Source organism: Calonectris borealis, chromosome 19, assembly GCF_964195595.1.
Source record: "Calonectris borealis chromosome 19, bCalBor7.hap1.2, whole genome shotgun sequence".
NCBI lineage: Eukaryota > Metazoa > Chordata > Aves > Procellariiformes > Procellariidae > Calonectris > Calonectris borealis.
In genome coordinates, this window is record NC_134330.1 from 13,024,681 (window position 1) to 13,046,946 (window position 22,266).

General features: G+C 53.5%; 3 protein-coding genes across 3 annotated transcripts; 2 read left to right on the plus strand and 1 right to left on the minus strand.

Moving 5' to 3' along the window:
• Positions 1 to 5,161: 5,161 nt before the first annotated feature.
• On the plus strand, positions 5,162 to 10,256 carry LOC142090793 (fibrinogen-like protein 1-like protein). The gene is made up of 4 exons (XM_075169158.1): positions 5,162 to 5,363; positions 6,724 to 6,867; positions 9,006 to 9,314; positions 9,467 to 10,256. The coding sequence occupies exons 1-4, from the start codon at positions 5,360 to 5,362 to the stop codon at positions 10,093 to 10,095; spliced, it is 1,086 nt and encodes a 361-aa protein (XP_075025259.1). The 5' UTR covers positions 5,162 to 5,359; the 3' UTR covers positions 10,096 to 10,256.
• A 1,828-nt stretch (positions 10,257 to 12,084) lies between these two features.
• On the minus strand, positions 12,085 to 13,799 carry LOC142090778 (fibrinogen-like protein 1-like protein). Its single transcript, XM_075169138.1, has 3 exons — positions 13,796 to 13,799; positions 13,058 to 13,168; positions 12,085 to 12,719 (listed from the first exon to the last, which is right to left on the minus strand). The coding sequence occupies exons 1-3, from the start codon at positions 13,797 to 13,799 to the stop codon at positions 12,085 to 12,087; spliced, it is 750 nt and encodes a 249-aa protein (XP_075025239.1).
• Positions 13,800 to 17,005: 3,206 nt separating this feature from the next.
• LOC142090779 (fibrinogen-like protein 1-like protein) lies at positions 17,006 to 20,876 on the plus strand. Its single transcript, XM_075169139.1, has 4 exons — positions 17,006 to 17,009; positions 18,252 to 18,392; positions 19,344 to 19,403; positions 20,174 to 20,876. The coding sequence occupies exons 1-4, from the start codon at positions 17,006 to 17,008 to the stop codon at positions 20,800 to 20,802; spliced, it is 834 nt and encodes a 277-aa protein (XP_075025240.1). The 3' UTR covers positions 20,803 to 20,876.
• Positions 20,877 to 22,266: the final 1,390 nt, after the last annotated feature.

The window sequence follows — 22,266 nt, forward strand, 5'->3', positions numbered from 1 at the left end:
GTTTAACCAGTTTTCCCTTCTGCGGGAAGCTTGGTGACCCCAGCTAATGGACACAGTGCCTCCTCCTGGCATGGTGTCCATGCCCTTTGCTTCAGGTCCCCCAGAAGCCAGAGCCTCTCCCAGGCCACCCACCACCTCTCACCACTGCAGGACCACGGGGCTGGACCACAGCACTGCTGAAACCACCCCGGGCCTGGAGGGGACCTGTGGGCTCCTGAGATGCAGGAACCAGGATAGGGCACTAATTGCTGCAGTTGGGGCTTGGCTGAGCCCTGCCAAGCCTGTAGCCATAGCCAAATTATTAGGACAGGGTAGGAAGAAAAGTCACTTTGCTGCATAACACCTGGGAAGGTATTTCATGAGACAAGTAGCCTTGACCTCAAAATATTTCCTATCCGTAGGCAGAGGGGAGAGGATGCTGTAATCAAGTGTTGTAGCACTGTAAAGCAAATGATGTTCTGCTGAACTGATAAAACCTGGCATCCACGTCGCTGTGGGGTTGCACACGCCGTGAGTGCATATGAAAATTCACTGGCTTGAAAGTAAAAGGGTGTTAGAAGTGCCTCTTTGGAGGATGGCCCCGGGATGATATGAAGACATCTGTATCATCTTATTTCTTCCATCCTTGAGTTTGGAATATGAAGGATTCGTCTGGAGAGCTGGGTTTTACCAATAACACTGGCAAACTCAAATGTCCTTGTGTTTCGTCCCTGTGAACCTGGCTCCCTGCAGTGACCTTGTGCACGCTGTGCCGAGGGGCAACGCTCATGGACCTGGCCAAGGGGACAGCTTGGCCCCCGTGCAGGGAGAGCGCGGCTGATGTGCAGGTATTGAGGACACTGGGAAGGTACCAAAGCTCAGCGCAACTGTTATATAAGGGTACGCATAAGGGAGAAAAAAGGATATAATTAGAGAATTTGGCTAACGTTTTTAACTTTAACTCCAATAAAATTCCCCCTGAACAGCACTTGTCACACTCAGTCCAGTGCCAATGCCACCTTTCAAAAGCCGTGTTCAAGCCTGTCCCTCTGCTAAAGACTGTCCATGATACCTGTGTCTACACACTGTGAATTCCTTGAACCTGTTTTTCTCTGAGGACTTGCAGTACTTGCAGTGCACAAAGTGGTGGTGAGATCAGCAATGACCTGCCCTACCTGCAAGGTGGCTCCTAGCAATCCCAGCCCTTCCCCAGGCTGAAATGTCATGGACGCAGAGTCCCCATGGCAGACCAGGGACTCTCCTTCCCCATCAGGAAGGATCAAGTGTTAAATCATCGCAGTGGTTTAAATGAACAGCGCGGTAAAAACACTTAATTTCATTCTGGCTTGCTCATCAGTTCAGCCGTGGCAATAAAGTCCAGGTTTTGGAAGATGGAAAGTAATGAGCAGCATGTCCCTCCATCCCCGAACCCGCTGCGGCTGTTTGCCGTGGGCTCCCAGGTTTCTCCTCGCCGGCAACTGGAGGCAGCAGATGGCATTGCTGCACAACACGCCTGCTCCTCGCCAGCAGCCATGAAGCCATTCAGAGGACTATATTTCTCGGTCCACATTTGCTAGCCATTAAATCCCTCCTTTTTAAGCAATTTCTTTCTCAATGACAAGTTTACACAAGTCCAGTGCTTATGCATATCTGTTTTGCTTTTCACTCCTGTGCCCATCAGTGGTCACACTGTGTCTTGAGAGCCTTCAGGAGGAAATCGGGACATTGCAGGTAGATGACATGTGGTTATATTCTACCTGTTGTGTCTCACATTGTCCTTTGGGCTCACGGGAGCAGAAGACATGCTCTGAAGGGGAGAGAGGAGCTACCCTGATGCGGGAAGGTGCCATGCTGGGTTCCCAGGGGAATGAGACACCAGCCCTGGCCATGGGGAAGGGGCTCTGCCTGCTGACAACCGTGAGATGTTTCCGTCTCGTAGGTCAGACCAGGAGCACCTTGCACAAGGTCCCTCTGCTCATTCCTGCCCCCAGCTGCCACTGAGGCTGCAGGGTTGGGTTTTCCGCCATGTGGGTGTCAGCATTGCTCCCCATGGCATCTCCTGATCACCACTGGGTGCCTCTTCCCTCCCTGCAGAGCACCATGGTCACAACCAGGAGGGGTGGGATGTGCTGCAGGAGCCTTGTTCACATGATGAACCTTTAATCCATAATCGCATGGGACAGGGGCTAGGACGGTGCAGTTCCTGGTGGGGATACTGGGTTTTTAGTAGGGGAAGAAGCCGATAGCCTCCTGGTTTAATGGCCAGATGCAACTCTGGGATTTCCGTGTGGAAGCAGTAAGCCCATGCAGGCTGGGAAAAGAAAGGCTGGGAGTGTCCCAGCCTTTGCTGACCATCTTTCTTTGCTTCGTACGTGATGGATTTTAATTAATCCCACATTTCATCCCACTGGCAGTGGTCAGGAAGATCCTTTTCACCTGCTCCATCCCCTCTGCATGCGGATTTGGGGTCAGGAGGCAGTTTCCCGGGGCAGGTGGTTGTTACAGGCTTGCTCTGCTTTGCAGCAAATGTCACCCCAGGTGTTGGCTGCTGCTGGAGGGATGCAGGAGAGCATCAGCGTCCTCCTGTGTGCTCTGCCCTGCACCAGTGGTCTGTCACCTCGACAGTCTCGTTTACGCCGGTGAACTCTTCAGGGTTCAGCAGTGCCTGCGTGGGTCCCAACAACAGGGTGGGAAGGGGGAGATGGTCAGCCACTGGCTCGATCTGACATGGGAGGGGGAAAGCAAAATCCTTGTAACAGGCCTGGATGAAAGCAAATGGAAGCGGCTTGGCCGGTGTGTTATCCCTGAGAAGCAGGGGCCACCCTTGCACTGCTCAAAATCCTGGAAGAGCCTCAAATTCCCCGGCAGTGTTGGAGGAAAGGAGGAGCTCCTGCACAGGCACAGGCAGTGGCAGGGCGAACTGGCCAAGCGGCAGAAGGAAAGGATGACGGTCAGAGGAAAGATCACGATCACTTGTGCAAAAACAAATGCAAATTCATCAGGAAGGTCCTGGCTTCTGAATTAGGGTTCAGCAAGCAGGAAAGTGTTCATAAAATGGTGCTTTTTGGTATCTTCACTTGCAGGCATTGAAGCCATTGAAACTAAAAAGGAGGAAGAGGTTCCTCCATCAATAAGATGGAAACCCAAGGCCCCTTTCTCCTGGTGAACGTGGAGATGAGTTTATCAGCTATTACAAGAATTTCTTTCTTGCCCATACTTGGATGATATTAGATTTTTGAGTTCAGTCTTCCCAACACATTAATATTTGCTTTACACAAACTTAATCCTAGTTTATGATGCTGGAACTAGGCACCAAAAGTAACACATTCATTGCAGCAAAATTTTATGTGTGTGCACAGGTACATGACAGAATAGATATTAGTGTTTTCTTTACTCAGGATGTGCTTTGAGATTTCTGCTGGGAAAAGAAAACACTACTCATACCTCACAGCTGGGAGACAAACATTTCCCGTCTTGCAATGCTCCAGAGGCCAATACGGAAAAGAAAAAAGGCAAGGAGGGGAGAGGTAGAAATATCTGCTCAGAAACAAATGCCCATAAAACTGGCGGAGAACAGCTTGCTAGCAGCATGCAGCAGCTGTTCAATAAGCCCACACCAACACGAGGGCATCCCTGCGGTGGTGGCAGCTGCCTCTTGCCTGCTCAGCACCGAGGCTGCCCCTCTTCCATGCCTGTGCCCCAGGAGGGCTGGGGAGGCTGTGGCTGCTGGGGGCTGCTTTTTATCAGCATCAGGGCAGCTCCACACTGCCACGAAGCCGCTCCAGCCACACCAGGGTGGGCTCTGCAGCCAGGAGGTGCAGGGGAGGTCTGCGAGTGCGAGTCCACCCCGGCAGTGATCAACGGTCGTGGGTCCACAGTGTCTGTTCGGAGCTCTGAAAGAGCATCGTCTGCTTGGCGATACCCCACTTCACAGGTCAGACACCCCCGACTTCTCAGACAGGACTCCTCTGAGCTCAGCATGGCTTCGTGGCCACCTCAGGGGCCGCAGCTCTGGCTGACTTGTGGCATTTACATGGACCTGTCATGAAACAGAAATGCGGGGAATGGGGTAACATCCCATCCCTCCCAGGGTAATGGTCCAAGCATCACGTCTCTGCAGAAATGAGTTACGAGACAAAATATTTTTGAAACATCATGTAACAGGCAGTGTACGTGGGGAAAAAAATCTCCTATTTTCTTGATTAACTTATCAACTTTTTTGGAAATCCAGTTTATCTCCCTGTTTGCTCTATTCCAATGGCTGAGCTGCAAGTTAGTGCCCAAGAGTAACTCTGGAAGTGTCTTGGGGTAACCTGAACTTCTCTGTGCAAGCAACACAACTTGTGTTTCACCTTCACATTCACCTCAGCCTTGCTGGGGGAAGCCCCTTCTCTCCTGAAATTCTTGCTCTCTCAGTAGATGACATTTTGCAGCTGCTGATATTACTCAGTCGTTTTTCAAATGTGAAACTTTGGAAAATGTTTTTCTCAGTATTTTTTTGCAACCGTAGCTCAAAGCTCCCTTGGGCAAATAGTGTCATTCGTCACTGTAGGTGGTACTGTAGATAGCAGGGGCCTCGCACAGCGATGGCTGGTGGCACGTGGCTGCCCCATGCAGAGGACATGCTGTGCACCACACAATTTCTGCACTCCCAATTGGAAGATGCAGGAGATATTCCCAGCACCAGATGCTCCCTGGAATAATACCTGCTTTCACCTGAGAATCAGACAGAAATAGTCTCATGTTTCAACCGGCCCAGTCCCTTTACCTCTGTTCCTGACATGAGCCCCAGACGTGACAAGCTGGGCGGTTGCCACCATTGCTTTGTGCCTGCGACCGCTATTGAGCTATGCAGTGTGTTTGCTCCAGAAGAAAGCAGGGACATCCCCTGGGGTCTTCCACGGTGCTGGTTTGCTGCATCCAGCTCCTGTCCACCTCGGCACGGATCTGGTAGGAGGCATCCTGGACCCTGCTCAGCTGGGTGATGAGTGGGGCTGGATCTTCAGGGTTGTGCCCTGTGGAGGTGACGGGAGGGAGCTCAGCAAATGTCTCCAAACACCTGGTGGTGGCATATCCAGGAAAAGTCCTGCCTGACACATGGGAAGTGCCTGGGTGCCTTTGCCGCTGCTGGGCTGTATTTGCTCAGGTCCTGATAAGGGCTTTTATCAGAGCAGATGAACATCCCTGCTGCCGGGAAGTGCCCTTCAGGTTACAGCCCTGGTGCCGGCAGCTCATTAACACGCCCCAAGACAACAGGACGGGACCAGCGGCAGCGGTGTCAGCTGCATTCCTCCCCTGGCACGGCACAGCTATAAATCTTGTGACTCAAAGCATATCTACAGAAACTTTCTGGACTTCGAAGTGTCCCTGTGGAGTCGGCATGGGTGAGTGTGAGCATTGGGAGCGGGGCAGGGTGGGTTCCCCGGCCTGCGGACCCCCAGAAGCTGTGCTGTCCGTTTGCTCCTGTGGATGGAGGACTTACCACAGAGGCAGGAGATGACACAGGGCACAAAGCAGGGCAGACTCAAGGTCCATGCTGCTTCTCCCAGGGCAAGGGAGAAAGTCTGAGAGGGACGTGCAAGTCCCTGGGTCTGTACTCAGCCCAGCCCAGCAGCTCCCTGGGCAGCGTCAGGGCAGAGGAGAGCTCGGGAGGGGTCGGGTGGGGGAAGAGGGAACCTGCGTGCCACCCTGTCCCGAGAGCGGGGAGCAGAGGAGGGTCAGACCAGCGCTGGGTCATACTCGAGGGGTGCAGACCTGCTGGCAGTCCTGCAGACCCGGTGACCGCGCCGCTCTGGCCAGAGGGACAGGGGCTCTCCGCACCTCGCATGGCTGCGAGCGCATCGGGAAGAGCTTCAGCGAGGCTCAGGGTCCAGGCAAAGCGAGGGCAGGTTCCTGCAAACAGGGTCTACCCAGGGCTGTGCTCAGGAGCAGGAGGGCAAAACCTACGGAGGGAAGGTCAGAGGGGCCTTTCCCCATGCAAATGGGACAGTGGGGGCAGAGACGACGTTGAACAAAGAAAAACATTGCAGCAACTCATCTCCTCGGAGTACCCCTCTGTCCCGGCAGAGCAGGGACAGGTTCAGAGGAAGGGACAGGCTCATCTCTAGCAGATAGTCACTGCGCTTTATTTCTAGCCCAGCAGAGTCATAAATCTAAGTGTAAATGTGTTAAAAATGTAAGATTGAACAAGTGTATAAAAAGCGTAGGTTTCCAATTGCTACCAAGGGTCCATCGTTGTGGGGTGTCCAAAATAGAGGCACTATTGGAAAAGTTGTCCCTTTCCAGATGTTTCGCAATCCAGCACTGCTGTAACCCCCAGAGGTGCAGCTTAATAACATTATTATATTTATTTGATTATAACTTGGGTTTTTTTATTTGGATTTTCCAGAGTGTAGAAATACCATCTAGCTGTTTAGTGAGTTGGAGGGGCAGAAAATATTCTGCAAGGTTTCTGTTAAAGTTTGTGCTTAGATAAACACTTTGGTCAAGTTTCTTCTGATCTGCAAAGGAATCTCCTGTGATTGCTTGATTTTGCTCCCCAAATTTTCTGCACACTTCGGGCTCTGCTGGGAAGCCTGGGGACAGCAAAGAGTCCGGCTACAGGATTTGTATCCGAAAGACAACCCCGCAGGTTTGGGGTGACTTGCAGCTGTTTCACCTCACTGCAGCTGGTTCCTCGCTGCGTGTTTTACACCAGCAGTGGGATGCTCTGTTTGACTCTCATCTTCTCTCTTCCTCCCCCAGCTGCCCAGTGCGCTCCCCTCCTGCTCCTTGCCTGTCTGTTGGCCCTGCCTGCCCCACATCTCACCAAGAGCATCCAAAGCCTGTCCCTCTTCAGTCCATCCGTCTTGAATAACACCGTATCTGCTCTGAACACGTTAGTGAATGGTAGGTACGTGGAGGGACTCTACCTCTGCCAGCAGGACACGGCTAGGACCACCCTGGAGCGGGCTGGCGGGGAGGGCATCTTCCAGCCTGGTGCTCCCCCCAAGCCGTCAGCAGAGCCCCAGCATCCCTCAAGAGAGATACATGCCCCAGCCTGAGTCACCTGCCCTTCCTCAAATGTCTGGTGGGACCTTGCAGTCACCGGCCTTTCTGCTCGTGTGTAGGTGTGGAGAAGCCAGAGGGTTTGCTCTGATCTCCTCCCAAAGCCAAGGCTGTCCCTCCCCGCACAACCCCTGCCCCGCACTAGGGACAGTCACTGAGAAAGATGCAGAAGAAAGGAAGGGTTCTCCCTTTTGAGGGCGCTCACGAGCCATGTCCGGGACAACCAGGGGATCAGGCCCAGCCAGCACGGGTTCATGGAAGGCAGGTCCTGCTTGACCAACCTGATCTCCTTCTATGACCAGGTGACCCACTAGTGGATGAGGGAAAGGCAGTGGATGTGGTCTACTTGGACTTCAGTAAGGCCTTTGACACTGTCTCCCACAGCATTCTCCTAGAGAAGCTGGCGGCTCACGGCCTAGACAGGTCCACTCTTCGCTGGGTAAAAAACTGGCTGGACGGCCGAGCCCAGAGAGTTGTGGTGAACGGAGTTAAATCCAGTTGGCGGCCGGTCACGAGCGGTGTTCCCCAGGGCTCAGTGCTGGGGCCGGTCCTGTTCAATATCTTTATCAATGATCTGGACGAGGGGATCGAGTGCTCCCTCAGTCAGTTTGCAGACGACACCAAGTTGGGCAGGAGTGTTGATCTGCTGGAGGGTGGGAAGGCTCTGCAGAGGGACCTGGACAGGCTGGATCGATGGGCCGAGGCCAACTGTATGAGGTTCAACAAGGCCAAGTGCCGGGTCCTGCACTTCGGCCACAACAACCCCAGGCAACGCTGCAGGCTTGGGGAAGAGTGGCTGGAAAGTGCCCAGAGGAAAAGGACCTGGGGGTACTGGTTGACAGCCGGCTGAACATGAGCCGGCAGTGTGCTCAGGTGGCCAAGAAGGCCAACGGCATCCTGGCCTGTATCAGAAATAGTGTGGCCAGCAGGAGCAGGGAGGTGATCGTGCCCCTGTACTGGGCACTGGTGAGGCCGCACCTCGAATCCTGTGTTCAGTTTTGGGCCCCTCACTACAAGAAGGACATGGAGGTGCTGGAGCGTGTCCAGAGGAGGGCAACGAAGCTGGTGAAGGGCCTGGAGCACAAGTCTGATGGGGAGCGGCTGAGGGAACTGGGGGTGTTCAGCCTGGAGAAGAGGAGGCTGAGGGGAGACCTCATCGCGCTCTACAACTACCTGAAAGGAGGTTGTAGCGAGGTGGGTGTTGGTCTCTTCTCCCAAGTAACAAGCGATAGGACAAGAGGAAATGGCCTCAAGTTGCGCCAAGGGAGATTTAGATTGAACATTAGGAGAAATTTCTTTACTGAAAGAGTGGTCAGGCCTTGGACCAGGCTGCCCAGGGAAGTGGTGGAGTCACCATCCCTGGAGGTATTTAAAAGACGTGTAGATGAGGCCCTTAGGGACATGGTGTAGTGGGCATGGTGTGTTGGGTTGACGGTTGGACACGATGATCTTAGAGGTCTTTTCCAACCTGTATGATTCTATGATTCTATGATTCTATGATTCCTGCCACCAGCACCCCCAGCTATTTTGCTTGTCCCATGGCTAAGAACTAAGTGGTCTTCTCCTGTGAAATACCCTTGTCTGACGGTACTTCACCAGACTGGACCATCTCCTATCTCACCCTCAGCCTTGCTCCTGGGGTACTCACAGTCCCAGGAGGGTGAAACACAGCTCCTGCAGTGGTGGGAGAGGATGGCTGATGCCCACTTGGCTGAGGGAACACATGGCAAACCTGTGCCCAGCCTCTGGGGCCACAACACACCAAAAATAGTTGGAAATGGAAACTTCAGAAGACAATGGCTCCTAGGTACCTTCCCCATCCGGGAGCAAGATCAGAGGTGTAAAGGCCTTACATTCTTACTGCCTGGACTCCACTTCTTGAGCCAGAAAGTACCTCCTGATCTGGGTTTCAGCTTTCTTTGGTGACGTCCCCCCGCCATTTCCAAATCTCCTCCCTACCGTTGTTTTCCATGTTCCAGGTCAGCTCCGGCTAGTGAATGGCTCCAGCCAGTGCTCTGGACGGGTGGAGGTTTGGTACCGCAATGAGTGGGGAACGGTGTGTGATGACAACTGGGACATGAGAGATGCCTCTGTGGTGTGTAGGCAGCTCGGCTGTGGAGAGGCAGTATCAGCCCCAAGTAATGCTTATTTCGGGAGCGGATCTGGGCCTATCTGGCTGGACGACGTTAACTGCAATGGGGAGGAGGAGCTCCTCACTGAGTGCTCGCTGCAGGCTTGGGGACAGCACAACTGCAGGCACAGCGAGGACGCAGGCGTTGTGTGCTCAGGTGAGGATGGTGTTCGCGTGGTCTGTGCTCCTCAAGCAATCCAGGTCTCATTAACGTCTTGGTCTTGCAGAACCAGCCACAAGGGGACCATGGGATGCGCCTGTGTCTTGTTGCACAAGGGTCTCATTAAACCACCCTCTCTCCTGCCCCAGGTTGGCCCAAGGATTGCAGCGAGATCCCTGCTGGCAGGCCCAGCGGCGTCTACGTCATCTACCCCACAGGACTGCACCCCATCGTGGTGTACTGCGAAATGAACGTGACCGATGGGGGCTGGACGGTCATCCAGAGGAACCGGCAGAGCACGGAGATCACCTGGGCTGAGTCCTGGAGCACCTACAAGTACGGCTTTGGGAATGTGCACACCGAGTATTGGCTGGGCACCGAGTACATCCATCAGATCTCCAAGCAGAAGGTCTACCAGGTCAGGTTTATCATCTGGGATGCCGCAAACAACATCAGTTTTGCAGACTACAGCCTCTTCAGTGTGGAAGATGAGTCCCAGGGCTACCGGCTGAGGCTGGGAATGTACTCGGGGACAGCAGAGGATGCCATGGCCTCAAACAGTGCTTCCACCTTCCACGACAACATGAAGTTTTCCGCTAAAGATCTGGATCAGGACACTTACAGTGGAAACTGTGCCTCCAGCTACGAGGGCGGGTGGTGGTACTCGGCGTGTTATTCTGTACGGCTGAACGTCAAGGGGGGCATGACGTGGGGCCGCCTGTGCAACGGGAACTGCAAAGCTTCTGCCATCCTCATCAAACCCATTACCTACTGCTAGGGCTTCGTCGCTGCCTGTCTGCACTGGGCACGTGGCCAAACCAGTGCCCTGCCGGGCCCCTTTGCTGGGGGGAGTGGAGCGGGTGGCAGCGGGGCACACCCTGGGCTGCCAAGAGATTTTTCTTTCGCCTCTTTTGCAGAGTTCCTCTGTTTCCCTTGCTGGGTTCTTCCCCTTTGAGCCGTTTTCATTTTAATTGCATTATAATCAAACCCTGTACTTCTGAAACATACCTGCTCTGGAGAATAAAATGTGCTTTAGAAACATAATGTCTGGATGAGCATCACAGGAAAATGTCCTTATTCTTAGCTATATAAATAATCAGTCCCTTTCTCTTCAGGGTTTCCGTCAGCCCCTCATTAGCTAGGGTGGGGGAAGGATAAAGATTCCTTATTTCCTAGTAAATCTGAATTAACCCCACTGGCTGAAGATGTGGCCTTGACACCTACACCTGGAGAGGTGTTTTCACCCACACTGTCTCTCGGCTCAGTGGTTGTTAAAATCTGCGGTAAAACCCTGTGTCTAAAACAACACCTACAACCTGCATATCCCTGTCTCCAGCATCTTTGTACAGGCCAATATGGAATGAGCAGCCGTCTTTCTTACAAAAAAAATCTGTGGGATTGCAGGGAAAATATCAAATAGGGAATTAATTTTAATAAAACACAGCTACATTTAAATAAAGAAACTGCTAGTTTTTGATGTGGGAGAAGCTTCTGGGAAGGACAGGTAGCTCCAGGTGCTTTGCACGGCACTGCCAGCCCTGAGGGGAGAGGGGCCGTCGGTGCCTGCGGGGCAGCCTGGCCGTCTGCACGGGGCATCGCCCAGCGCTCCCAGTAGTGCCCAGTGCTCCCACTGCCCGTCCCAGCACAGTCCCACCACGGCTTGCACCATCGCCGCAGGGTGGGTTGTGCAAACACCGTTCTGGCTCACTGGGGAGGAGGTGCCGTCCCTAGGACCCGTGTGCTCCCTGGCCTCCGGCCAAAACGCAGGCATGGGTCGCCTGTGGCCAGTCGGGTCCTGGTGGGTCCCAGCCACCCAACATCACCCGCTCCAGGGTGGGAAAGCACTGGCCATGATGCAATGCCCTGCCGCCCCCGGGAGCCCTGCAGCCTCTGGCCCGCCGCTGCAGGGAGCCCCGGCTGAAGGCTGTGGGGCTGCCCCAAGACCCCAGCTCACTCCAGGGCTCCCCACCCTCCTGGGGCCTCGAAGCATCATCCCCCATCACCCCCCAGCCCTGGGCTGCCGAGGGACTCTGGGGACTGCCCCAGGGATGGATCCCCCATGGCATGAATCCCCCTCCTGGTGACTTGATGCCCCTCAGGGGCACCCTGACCCCCCCCCCCCCAGCCCTTGCTGCAGGATGGGGCTGGGGCGCCAGCTCTCCCGGCTGCAGCACGGAGCGGAGCAAGGAGAGGGTGAGTCTGAGGCAGGGGATGCAGCAAATGGGAACCCCCATGAACACGACGCCCCCCAGCATCCTCCACCACCCTGGGAACTCGACTCTTCCCATGTGTGTGTATGCAGTGTTGCGGCAGCAGGTAGACACAAGGCAGCAAAGTCTGGCTTCAGGGTTTATTGCAGCTGATTTCTCCCACCATGGGTAGCGGAGCTGTGGGGCGTATGGGGCCCAGGGAAGGAGCAGGACCTGAGCAAAGCAGGGGTGCACCGATTGCACAGGGAAGGGAACTTGCACTGTCTCCCCCTCCCCAGGACAGGAGAGGGAGCACCCACCCCAAACCAGTGCCTGTGTCCCAGTGCCGACCAGCACCACGGTACTGGGCAAAGCTGCCCACGTGCCCGGGGCTCCGAGCGATTGCTCCTGAGCCCCAGAGCTGCTGTGTTTCAGCTGGTGATGGTGCGGGAGCTGTGGGTAGTGCAGGACGTGCACCGGAGATGGCACAGGGCTGTTGGCAGGCACGGGAGCAGAGCACTGAGATGGGGACAGTGGCAATCCCACAAGCTCCTGGAAGGCTGGACGCTGCGGCACGGTCAGCACACGTCTGTGGGTTTGACCAGGATGAGGGAGGACGTGCAGTCACCATTTGAGCAGGTTCCTGGCCAGAAGATGTACCTCTTGCCATTGAGCAGGACGTTCTGGCACTTGTCATACCACCAGCCCCCGTAGCTGTTGGCGCAGTTCCCGCTGTGCTGGTCCTGGTCCCTGTCGGCCGTGCTGAACTTCATGTTGTCATGTATGCCCCCGTACCTGGAGTGATAACTGGTCAGGTAGTCCTCCCCACTGCCCAGGAACCGGCCCAGCCTTAGCGGATACCCGCCAGCCTCACTCTCCACACTGAAGATGTCGTACTCAGCGTAATGGGTGACGTTGGCTTTATTCCGCACGACGAAGCGGACCTTGTAGGTGCCCTGCTGCGTCAGCAGGTGCAGGTACTCGGTGCCCAGCCAGTGATCGCCCTGCACGTTCCCGAAGCCGTACTTGTAGGTGGTCCAGGACTCCTTCCATGTGATTTCGGTGGTGTAAGTGTTTCTCTGGACAACAGTCCAGCCCTTGCCTTCGGTGTCCATGTCGCACCACACCACCCGTGGGGGTGACCCTGCCGGCTGGATGACGTACACCCCGCTGGGGCTGCTGCTGGTGAGGTGGCTGCAGTCTGCGGGGAACCCTGTGGCATCAGATCAAGCAAGACATGAGGGACCTGTACTGGAGAATGTGCTGGCAGGTTACTGTGGGGCAGCTGTACTGACGCTGCTGATGCTGGATCTCACTGGGTGCTCCGCAACCAGTGGAACATGTTGGGAACACCTCTGCTGGTAACGAGAGGCAAGGATTACCCTACTTTGCAGCTTAGGTCTGAGTGTGGAGACCTGCTCTCTATGTGGCTGCTGGTACGGGGACAGTTGCACCCAGTACCTCGGAGCCTGGCCGCGTTCAGTGATGGGCAGCGTTGGCTGCACCCAAACCTGGCAGCTCGTTGACTGTCCCCCTGGCACCCGTACTCACCACCCTGGAAGCTGGCAGCATGTGCTGGGCTCACGCATAGGAGAAGCATTGCCATCACCGCAGGCAGGAGGACAAGGTCCCCATGGAGCCGATGTGTCCCAGCCTGGAGCTCTGGGGAGAAAAGTGCCCATCACCGACAGGATCCCTGGGCAGCCCCCCAGCCCCTGGGGAGCGCAGACCAGGGAAGGCAGAGCCACGGCGCACAGAGCAGGGGGCTTCCAGGGTGGTGGGAGCTGCAGCTTCAGTGCAGGCTCTGCCCTGCAGGGCTGAAGCAAGGTGAGAAATGGCTTTGTCACCCTCCTGGTCAGCCCCTTCCCTGCACCAGACAGCAACCTGCGGTCACATTTTCTCATGTTTCTCCTAAATGTGGTTTATTTGTTTTTCTACAGTTCTAGATGCAAAAGGATATTTTTATGGGAAAGAAGTAAATCTGTGTTAAGGGCATTCAGAGCAAATAGTTCAAAGCACTGCAGCTGAGTTTGGTGTATACAACCTGGTGCTCCAGCTGCAGAGCATGCGGTTCACGGGGATGCAGGAAACAACCCAGCAGCAGCAGCAGCAGAGAACTAGAAAGAAACAGCTGGGTGGAAAGGGGAGGAGTGGGATGGACACTAGACACTCTCATCAGCTCCCGCTCCCGTGGTCCCCCACTGCTGTCACTTAGCTTGGTTTTTTACTTGCATCCCCCAGAGCTGCGAGCGCTGCAGAAAAGGAGCCATCAGGAAGAGGAGAACTCACCCATCGCCGCGGTGCTGCAGAGCGGACGTCGGGAGCCTGAGCAGTCAGTCCCGCTGCTCTCAACTCCATGCTGGCCTCTGTCCCTTTATACCTGGGTCTCTCCCTATACACACCTCCTCCGTGTGAGGATCTCAGCCCCCCTGTTTGCATGGACAAAGTTAATCATTGTGTGCCCATCTGGTGGCTTCTCTTTGCTCAAGATTACACAAAGAGGCCCTAAGCTTTTTTTTCTGACAAAAAATACAGTACTCCAAACCTCCCAGCTGTGGGGTGTTTATCAACTGCAATATACTGGACCTGCCAGGAAGTTAAATCTTTCTAGGGATCTACCAACTGCTGCAGGGCAATAAAGGAGCTAAAGAAGAGAGGAAAGGCAAACAGAAGGAAAGGAGTGTGAACACCAAGGGGGATTTGTATCATCCAGAGATCAAAGAGTGTAAAACCTATGGGCAAGGGTTTGTCAATAGTTACCAGCTCCCGGCATGTCACGACACTTCTGCGATGGCCGGAGGTCTGTCTTGGGCTCCTTCCCTGCAGAGCGCTGCCAAGAAGTCAGACCCAGAGCTGGACTGCAAATACTGATGCCTTTTTGCCCGCGATCATTAGAGGCTGAGGGCTGAAGGCAGCAGCCTTTCCTAGGGGCCATCCCTGTCCCCTAGATTCTTGAGGCAGCTCTGAGCAAAAACAGGTCGGTGGGGTGTCTACGCAGTGTTCCTTCCCCTACACTTCTCTTCCTTGGCCCATACGTCTTGGTGGGAAGGAACAGACTCAGGAAGGCTCTGTTGACCTCCTGCTCTTCCCCACTGCACCCCACTGGGTCCAGGCTGGGTGCTGGCTGGGGGAGCATCTTGAATGCATTCGTGGCCAGCTCATCAAGCAGTGGCTGCAGCTGTAGCCACATCAGTCAGGGGAGGTTTAACTTGTTTCACGCACTGCCGCAGGGTGTTTTGGCAAACCCTCAGGACTGGGTTAGAGTCTCCTCCTTGCTCTCCTCTTCTTTCAATGCCTCTTTTCATACAGTGCCTTGGGAGGCATCAGCAGGTCCTCACCCATCACCTGCCGGCTGACTCTGCTGGACCCACGTTGCGTCAGTCCTGTTGGGCCAGTCCTGCGTGTCACTAGCGGTGGGTCTTTGTCTGGCTGCGGTACACTCTGTCTTCTGGAAGGTGATGCTTCCGCTGGCAGTGAGGGGGAGTGAGGGCAGGGGAGGAGTGAGGGGGCAGATGCCTGTCCCCGTCCGCACAGGAGGCTCAGTCCCCTCCTCTGCCTCGCCTCCCTCGCTCCGTAATTCAGCTCCAGTTGCCACCTCTGCCTGCCTCGGCTGGGCTCGCTGCTCTAAGGCTGCTCGTGCCCCATCGCTGCTCCTCCGAGGGCCAGCAGCGCAAGGAGAGCTCACGATGGGGTCCCTGCTTCAGGAACCTCTTTTATGGCTATTGAGTGAGGGTGGCAGGAGGCACTGAAGGGCAACGGCAGGCAGGGCCACCCCAGTGCTCACCGGGGTCACACACAGTGACAGACTGGGATGTCAGCCACGGCTTGGCACCTCGGCTTTGGTGCCGACACTTGATGCGCCGGTGGGTGTGCAGAGCCAGCCCTGCTCCTGCACGGCATGGGGGGGCTGGCTGAAAGGGCTGGGAAGACCCTTTTCAATTTTTTGACATTTGGCTGCCAGAAGTGTATCAAAGACAAATGCTACAGCCCCAGGTTATCTATCAAGGGACTTTGGGAAGCTCTTGTAAAAAGAAAGGTGCTTCATTAAGAGGAAACTGCTGAGGACAGTCTTGGATCATTCATTGCTGTCCAACAGCACAACAAATATTACTGCAAAGTGGAGTTGGCAAGAATCCTTTTTTCTGTGAATATATGTGTAATTTTGGAGCTGGTAACTTTACAAGGGGCTGGTGTAGGGCGGGGGAAGGTTAGTCCCCTGCTGAAAAATGTCCTCCTCGCTGTACTGAAAGGAGAGTCATTTAGTGTTGGAGTAACCCAGAGCAGGGGCCAGGCAGGGCACAGCGAGGTGCTGGCACGGTGGCAGCGTGTGCTGGTGCTGGGACCTTCACCACCACCTGCTGGTCTCCTGGATGACAGCAGAGGTGGTAATGCCACCTGGCGATGAAGGACTGAGGATGGAGGCAACATGGGGCCAAGTAGCCAGCACCAGCCTCGGGACAGCAGAGCCCGTGCGGGTCCCCAGCAGAGCATCCCGGGCCCAGCGCAGGGACGCACTCCGGCAGCTCAGCAGCTGCTGGTATCAAGCCATCAGTAAATACCTCACTGCAGTCCCAGATTGGTGTCACTGAGCTATAAGCCAGCATTGCCAGGCTATGCCACTGCCCTCCTTAGCACTCCCCCCCCATTCCTGTGCCATTTGCCAGGCTGGCTTCCGACTGGACCACTCAACATCCGTTAAGTGTTTATTCCACTTAACCCACAGCCACCTTGTTAATTGAGTCTGCAACCAGCTCTGTGGTGAGGTCTGCTCCCCAGCTTACCCAGAGCTGTGAAGTCAGAGCTAAACCCTCCAGCAGACCCCTCGGCTTCCTGAGGTGCCAGCGCTGGACCTCTTGGGAGGGCTGCGGGTCCTGCCCCGCATCGGCGCTGGGGCAGCAGCAGCACCTCCGCATGCATGGCTGCCTCATGGGACGGGTTCACTGCTGGAGGGCTGGCACCAAGCTGGGCAGTTGCATCGCTGTGGCGGGGTCGGGGCTGGCGACAAGGCCCCTTTGCTGCCCTGGTGTGCATGGGAACCAGGATGCAGTGTCAGAGAGCATGGTTCCCTCTCGGGTGATGCACCATGCTAGGGTAGGCAGACCCTAGAGGGTGTCTAACAGAGCTCTCCAGCATGGCCCAGGTCATTGAATGTCCCCACAGGGTTTGGCATCAAATCCCGTAAGTAATAACAAACTCAAGAAAAATCCTTATCAGGAGCATTTGTCATTTTGGTGGAATTTTGTATGAACATCAGGTGCTGTTTGCTGAGGTTCGTTTGGGACCTCTTATCACAGAAGCGCAACAGCTGGTGCATGAGCAGAGGCGCTTACGGACGGAGGGCAAACAAACCATAAATTTCCAGCCCTGATGACAACTGGAGAGCAAGTGCTGTAGAGGCCCCACCTCACCTGCTGAGCCCTATATAACGGCAGGGTTGCCCACCCTGCTGCCTGGCCAAACCCGCCGCTTCCCGCTCCGCAGGGTCCCCGCAGAGACGGCATGGGTGAGTGTGGGATGGGATGGGAGGGGACGGCACTGCTGCCTGTGGCTGGGCCTCCTCTGCCTGCCTCTGGGCTTCTGCTGCCCGCGCTGCAGCTCTGCTTTTCCCACCGACCGTTTCTGGCCTCAGGACGGTGGAACGACCCTATTCCTGCTGTACCCCCCAGGACTCTGTGACTGTCCTGCTCCTCACTCTCTCTCCTCCGTTCCTGACCACAGGCAAAACCATTCCGTTTTGGGTGGTATTGTAAAGGCAACATCTATTTAACTTATATTTGTGCCAGAGCCGAAAGCACCCCCAAAACAAAAAAAATTGGAATGGAAGCTAGTTAATGCTTTAATCACCCATCATCCTCATAAGTCCTTCAGCGTACTGAAGCTGGGTAGACACAAATCTATGGAGCTGGCCATGAACAAACTGTTGGGGAACGTCCTGATCTGGTATGGTCCAAAGGAGTCAAATTGCTCAGGTTTTCAGACGCTGGCAGAAACCATCCTTTAAAGCATAGAATGTCCTGGCCCAGATGTCAGCTGGGATGCACGGACCCTCGGCATGTCCCTGCAGAAGGCCCATTCGTGACATGTAGCAGGGGTCTGATGCTGGATCAGTGCTGCTGGCTCCCTGCAGGATGCTCTCTTTGTGGCATTTCATGCAGTGGGCAGCTTCCAGTCTCTGCACGATGCCCTGGTGGGAGGGGGCAGTTCTGGGACAATTAAGTGAAGCTCCTGACCCTCAGGGTACCATCAGCGTTGTGGCCACAACAGCTCCTTTTCTTCCAAAATCTCAGGTCCCTGCACCTTGTTTATCACTGCTGTAGTAGCTCCTGATTATCTTCAGCTAACAGCAGTACCTACAAATCCGCATGCCATCCTGCACTAGCAGGAGATATTTTTCTCAAGACACGCACACTGATGCTGGCTTAACATCTCGATTCTGGGGCCCAGAGCCCATTGCTTTAGCTCAGACCACAGCCAAAGGGGATGACACCTCTCTTGGAAGCTGCAAATTTAGACCTGTAGGTTGTAGTCAAAGAAATCGTTTCTTTCTGGGGATGTATGCCTTTGCAGAATGCTTATTTTTGGAAATTGTTCTTTATATTTCTGCTCTTCAATACAGCAAAAGCATAATTAATGTTGTGGATTTGTCTACTCTGTAAGTTTATTTTAACTTCTGCTGAATTTAGTTAGCCAATTCTCTTTCAGAGGGTTTGCATTTCCAGATTCACCGTGTGTCTTCTTTCTCCAGCTGCTCATCAGTCCATTCTGTTCCTCACCTCCGTGCTGGCCCTGCTAGCCCCTCTTCTTGCTCTGGACATTGAAAACCTGGAAAGATTGAAAGCAAATTTAGATGAAATCATTAATCTCCATTCAGATGAGCCCCATCATGGTATGTGTTTTCTCTCTTACATCCCTATACTCTGTTCATCCAAACATCAGGAGCCCTGGAGACGTGGAAAATAATCTTGGGAAAGGGCAGTCACACTCAGAAATAAAAGGAACCTGATCAAATCTTCCTCCAATTTCAGATCTTAACCAAACATCCTAGGATTTGGTAGTTCAACCTTCTTTTTTATTGACAAGACCATATGTGGCAGCTTTTTCTAGAGAGCTGTAGATATTCAAAGGAAGACCTTTTCTCTTGCTACTTATAGTCCATCTATAATCTATCTATATCTCTGAAACTTCAGAGAAATTTTGAATGTCAGCAATCAAAATGCTTTCTGAAGCTTGCACATGGCTAAATGATATAAAAAACTCGTCACACCGCTGATAAAGGTCACACCACCGGAGGCTTTCGGGGAATGCTATCTTAGGAAGGTGGGTGCTGTGATTCTCTTTGAAGAGAGCATTGCTATCTTATATGCTTTGAGCTCCTTTTCTCTCTGAAGGTTTCTGAAGCTCTTTATGAATTGAATGAACACACGAATCCCTTTAGCCACCATTGAAAAGCAATGCAGGCTTACAGCAACATCATTCAACAGTTTAATCTTGTTCTGAAACCACACACAGTCTGTTTCTTTTTTGATCCTTCTTCTCTAGCAGTATCTCCTGGTACTCATCGCTACTACTTGGATACGCAGTCCGCTCCATGCAACTCTGTAAAGCCATAACGCTGAGTGGACCAAATAGGCAGCGGCTCAATGACTGCAGTGTTACCCTTCCTAGTATCTTATCCCTTTTAGGAGTTTACAACCAAAAACTACCATACAGGAAGAAAAATGAGCCCAGTGGAATTGCTGAAGTGCCCTACAAAAAACTCAGCCTGTGGAGGCTGGAGTTACCTCTGTGCTGTGGCACAGGGTGGCTCATCTCACTCCTTCTGTTTTTCCCGATGCAGGTGAAGGCAGAGAGAACATGCAGCAGAGCAGAGCCGGTGACCCTCAGCAGACAGACCGCAGTAAGTGCCCCCGCCACCCCGCAGGGAACTTGGAAAGGTGTAGGCAACGAGGGTTGAACAGCGGTGGTGGGCAATGAGCCTGGGGATAACCCAGCTCAGTGCCAGGGGCAAGACTCGATGTGCCAAGGCCATGCAGACATCACTCGCTACTAGCAATAGCTTCACACTGAACCTTACAAGATCCCAAAGGACTTTGCAACCGTTACTTATATGCCACAAGTCCTCTCCTCTGCTGTGAAGCTCTGCAATGGGCAAGCAGAGGATGTGCCTCCCAAGCAACGCTTGCTGGGGTTTCACGGCTGGCCAAGGGGCCCAATGCCAAGGGAATGAGGTTTTCTCCTTCCCAACCCCAGGGATGCAGTGGATGCCAGGAACAGGGCTGCAGGAACAGCTCACTTGCTCATTTAAGCTTCTGCATAACTATGTAATAGGAGCCCTCACCAAACCAAGCTTGGACCCGTGTATCGTTATGAGGGAAGAGAAACATCTGAACATTGGGAAAGGCTGAGGAAGCAAGAGCCTGAGCCAGAAGGAGAAGCAAATTCTATGTTTATACCTTCAAAATAGATGCATATTCTCTTAATCACTGTATTTCCCTTACAGAAGTTTTCTGCTTTTACACTTACAGTAAGAAACACAGCAACAGACTTTTTACTACCCTGGCAAAACCCCACATATGCCCATTTTCTAGAAATCCCTCTCACAGGGCCAGACAAGCAGATTGGGGTGTTGCTGTGCCTGTTGGTCCTCCATGTTCTCTCCTGCCCCAGGTTGGCCCAAGGACTGCAGCGAGGTCTCTGCTGGCAGCCCCAGCGGCGTCTACGTCATCTACCCCACAGGACTGCACCCCATCGTGGTGTACTGCGAAATGAACGTGACCGATGGGGGCTGGACGGTCATCCAGAGGAACCGGCAGAGCACGGAGATCACCTGGGCTGAGTCCTGGAGCACCTACAAGTACGGCTTTGGGAATGTGCACACCGAGTATTGGCTGGGCACCGAGTACATCCATCAGATCTCCAAGCAGAAGGTCTACCAGGTCAGGTTTATCATCTGGGATGCTGCAAACAACATCAGTTTTGCAGACTACAACCTCTTCGGTGTGGAAGATGAGTCCCAGGGCTACCGGCTGAGGCTGGGAACGTACTCGGGGTTGGCAGGGGATGCCATGACCTCAAACAGTGCTTCCAGCCTCCACGACAACATGAAGTTCTCTGCTAAAGATCTGGATCAGGACACTTCCAGCGGGAACTGTGCCTCCAGCTACGGGGGCGGGTGGTGGTACTCGGCGTGTTATTCTGTACGGCTGAACGTCAAGGGGGGCATGACGTGGGGCAGCCTGTGCAACGGGAACTGCAGAGCTTCTGCCATCCTCATCAAACCAGCTTCCTACTGCTAGTTGCATTTTCATTTCCTTTCTGTCCAACCTAAGGCTAATTCTGGCTCTGCCAGAAAAAGGCAAAACATGTCATGGCCAAACCTAGTGTCCTAGGGGTCTTTGCTGAGGTTGGTCATATCCTAGGTACTGAAGAAAATAAGGCATTTTCCACTTCTCCCTCCTGTAGATTCCCTCTACTCTTCTTCTGTGTCTTTATCCCTTTGTTCAGAGTCAGATTATTTTAATTATGTTAATAATCAGAACAGTCTCCTGCAAAATCTGGAGTTTCCAGACATGTATTGTGCTTCAGATAAAATGTGAAACAGCCAAACACCAGTAGATCTATATGGCTGTGTAAGTTAATAAATCCTTAACTTCAGGCAAACTAATTTTCACTTGCTGAAGATCTTGCTCAAGATATTAATGTGCACAGTCAAATTCCCACTCTGCACCTTCTACATTTCAGGCTTAACAGTTGTTAAATGTTCAAATAAATCTGTATTCAAAAAATTGTCTCCGTTGTAAAAGTCTATTTCAAATCTTTGAAATGTTCACAGAGGTTAAAGTGTTCCAAGGTTTCCACCATTGAAGCTCAGCTTTCCTGTTGGACAGACATTGGGGACTGCAGGGCAAAAGCAATGCATAGATAAAGCTTGAAATACTGCATGCAGACTTCTGCCTTTGCACACAGTAGTTTTGTATAAGCATAGGAAATGTCAAAACGTTTTCACTTTTCTCAGCAACAGTGAGTTTTAGGTTTTGTTGTCCATGCAACTCGCATCCCTAAGCACTGTGGGGAGTCCATCTCCTGAGCCAGGGCCACGATGACTTCCAAGAGATGACAGCATGGAGGGAAGGCACCATCCTGCCTTTGCTATTTTGAAACTGAAAAGAGATTTCAAAGTGCTGTAAAATTTCTGTGTGGAAAGACCCCCCGTCTCCTGCAGTCCATCCCTCTGGCATCCGCAGGACTGCTCCTCACAGGCTGGGGATTTTGCTGCCGTGTCAGCCAGTGTCGTGGTTTGCAGGCAGGCACTGCTGCGCTCCCATTGCTTACCACAGGGTGACTTCCACCGTCACCGCCTGCAGAGAGGGGAAGCAGGATGAGTCCACTGGTGCCCTAATGTTCCCCTGGCAGGAGGATGTCACCTGGAAGCCCTCAAGCCCAAGGTGAGCAAGGGAAGCCGCCTGCCTCAAAAACATCTGCATGGCCCCTCGTTCCTGTGCCTGGACTTTCTAACAGCACACCCAAAACACTGCCTGGGCTTTCCAAGAGCTGAAGCACACAAAAGGCTGCAGGCTTAACACAGTTCATGCATAACTAACATGTCCCAGGAAAGATGATATATGTGAGGTATTTTATGTCTTTAGGGATTTTAAGACTGTGTGTGAGAGGTCTTGTTTGTGAAGGAGGGACTCAGATCTCAGCAAAATGAGGGAGCATAGGAAGGGCTCAGAAGAGCTCTGGCACAAGGTCTCAGAAGG

Excerpts from the sequence above, each read along its gene's own strand:
- LOC142090793 (XM_075169158.1), top strand. Across the intron at positions 6,868-9,005 it reads TCTGAACACGTTAGTGAATG|GTCAGCTCCGGCTAGTGAAT; the intron begins GTAGGTACGTGG and ends TCCATGTTCCAG. Across the intron at positions 9,315-9,466 it reads CGCAGGCGTTGTGTGCTCAG|GTTGGCCCAAGGATTGCAGC; the intron begins GTGAGGATGGTG and ends CTCCTGCCCCAG.
- LOC142090778 (XM_075169138.1), bottom strand. Across the intron at positions 12,720-13,057 it reads TGCTGCCAGCTTCCAGGGTG|GGTTCCCCGCAGACTGCAGC; the intron begins GTGAGTACGGGT and ends CTGATGCCACAG.
- LOC142090779 (XM_075169139.1), top strand. Across the intron at positions 18,393-19,343 it reads TTCAGATGAGCCCCATCATG|GTGAAGGCAGAGAGAACATG; the intron begins GTATGTGTTTTC and ends TTCCCGATGCAG. Across the intron at positions 19,404-20,173 it reads CCCTCAGCAGACAGACCGCA|GTTGGCCCAAGGACTGCAGC; the intron begins GTAAGTGCCCCC and ends CTCCTGCCCCAG.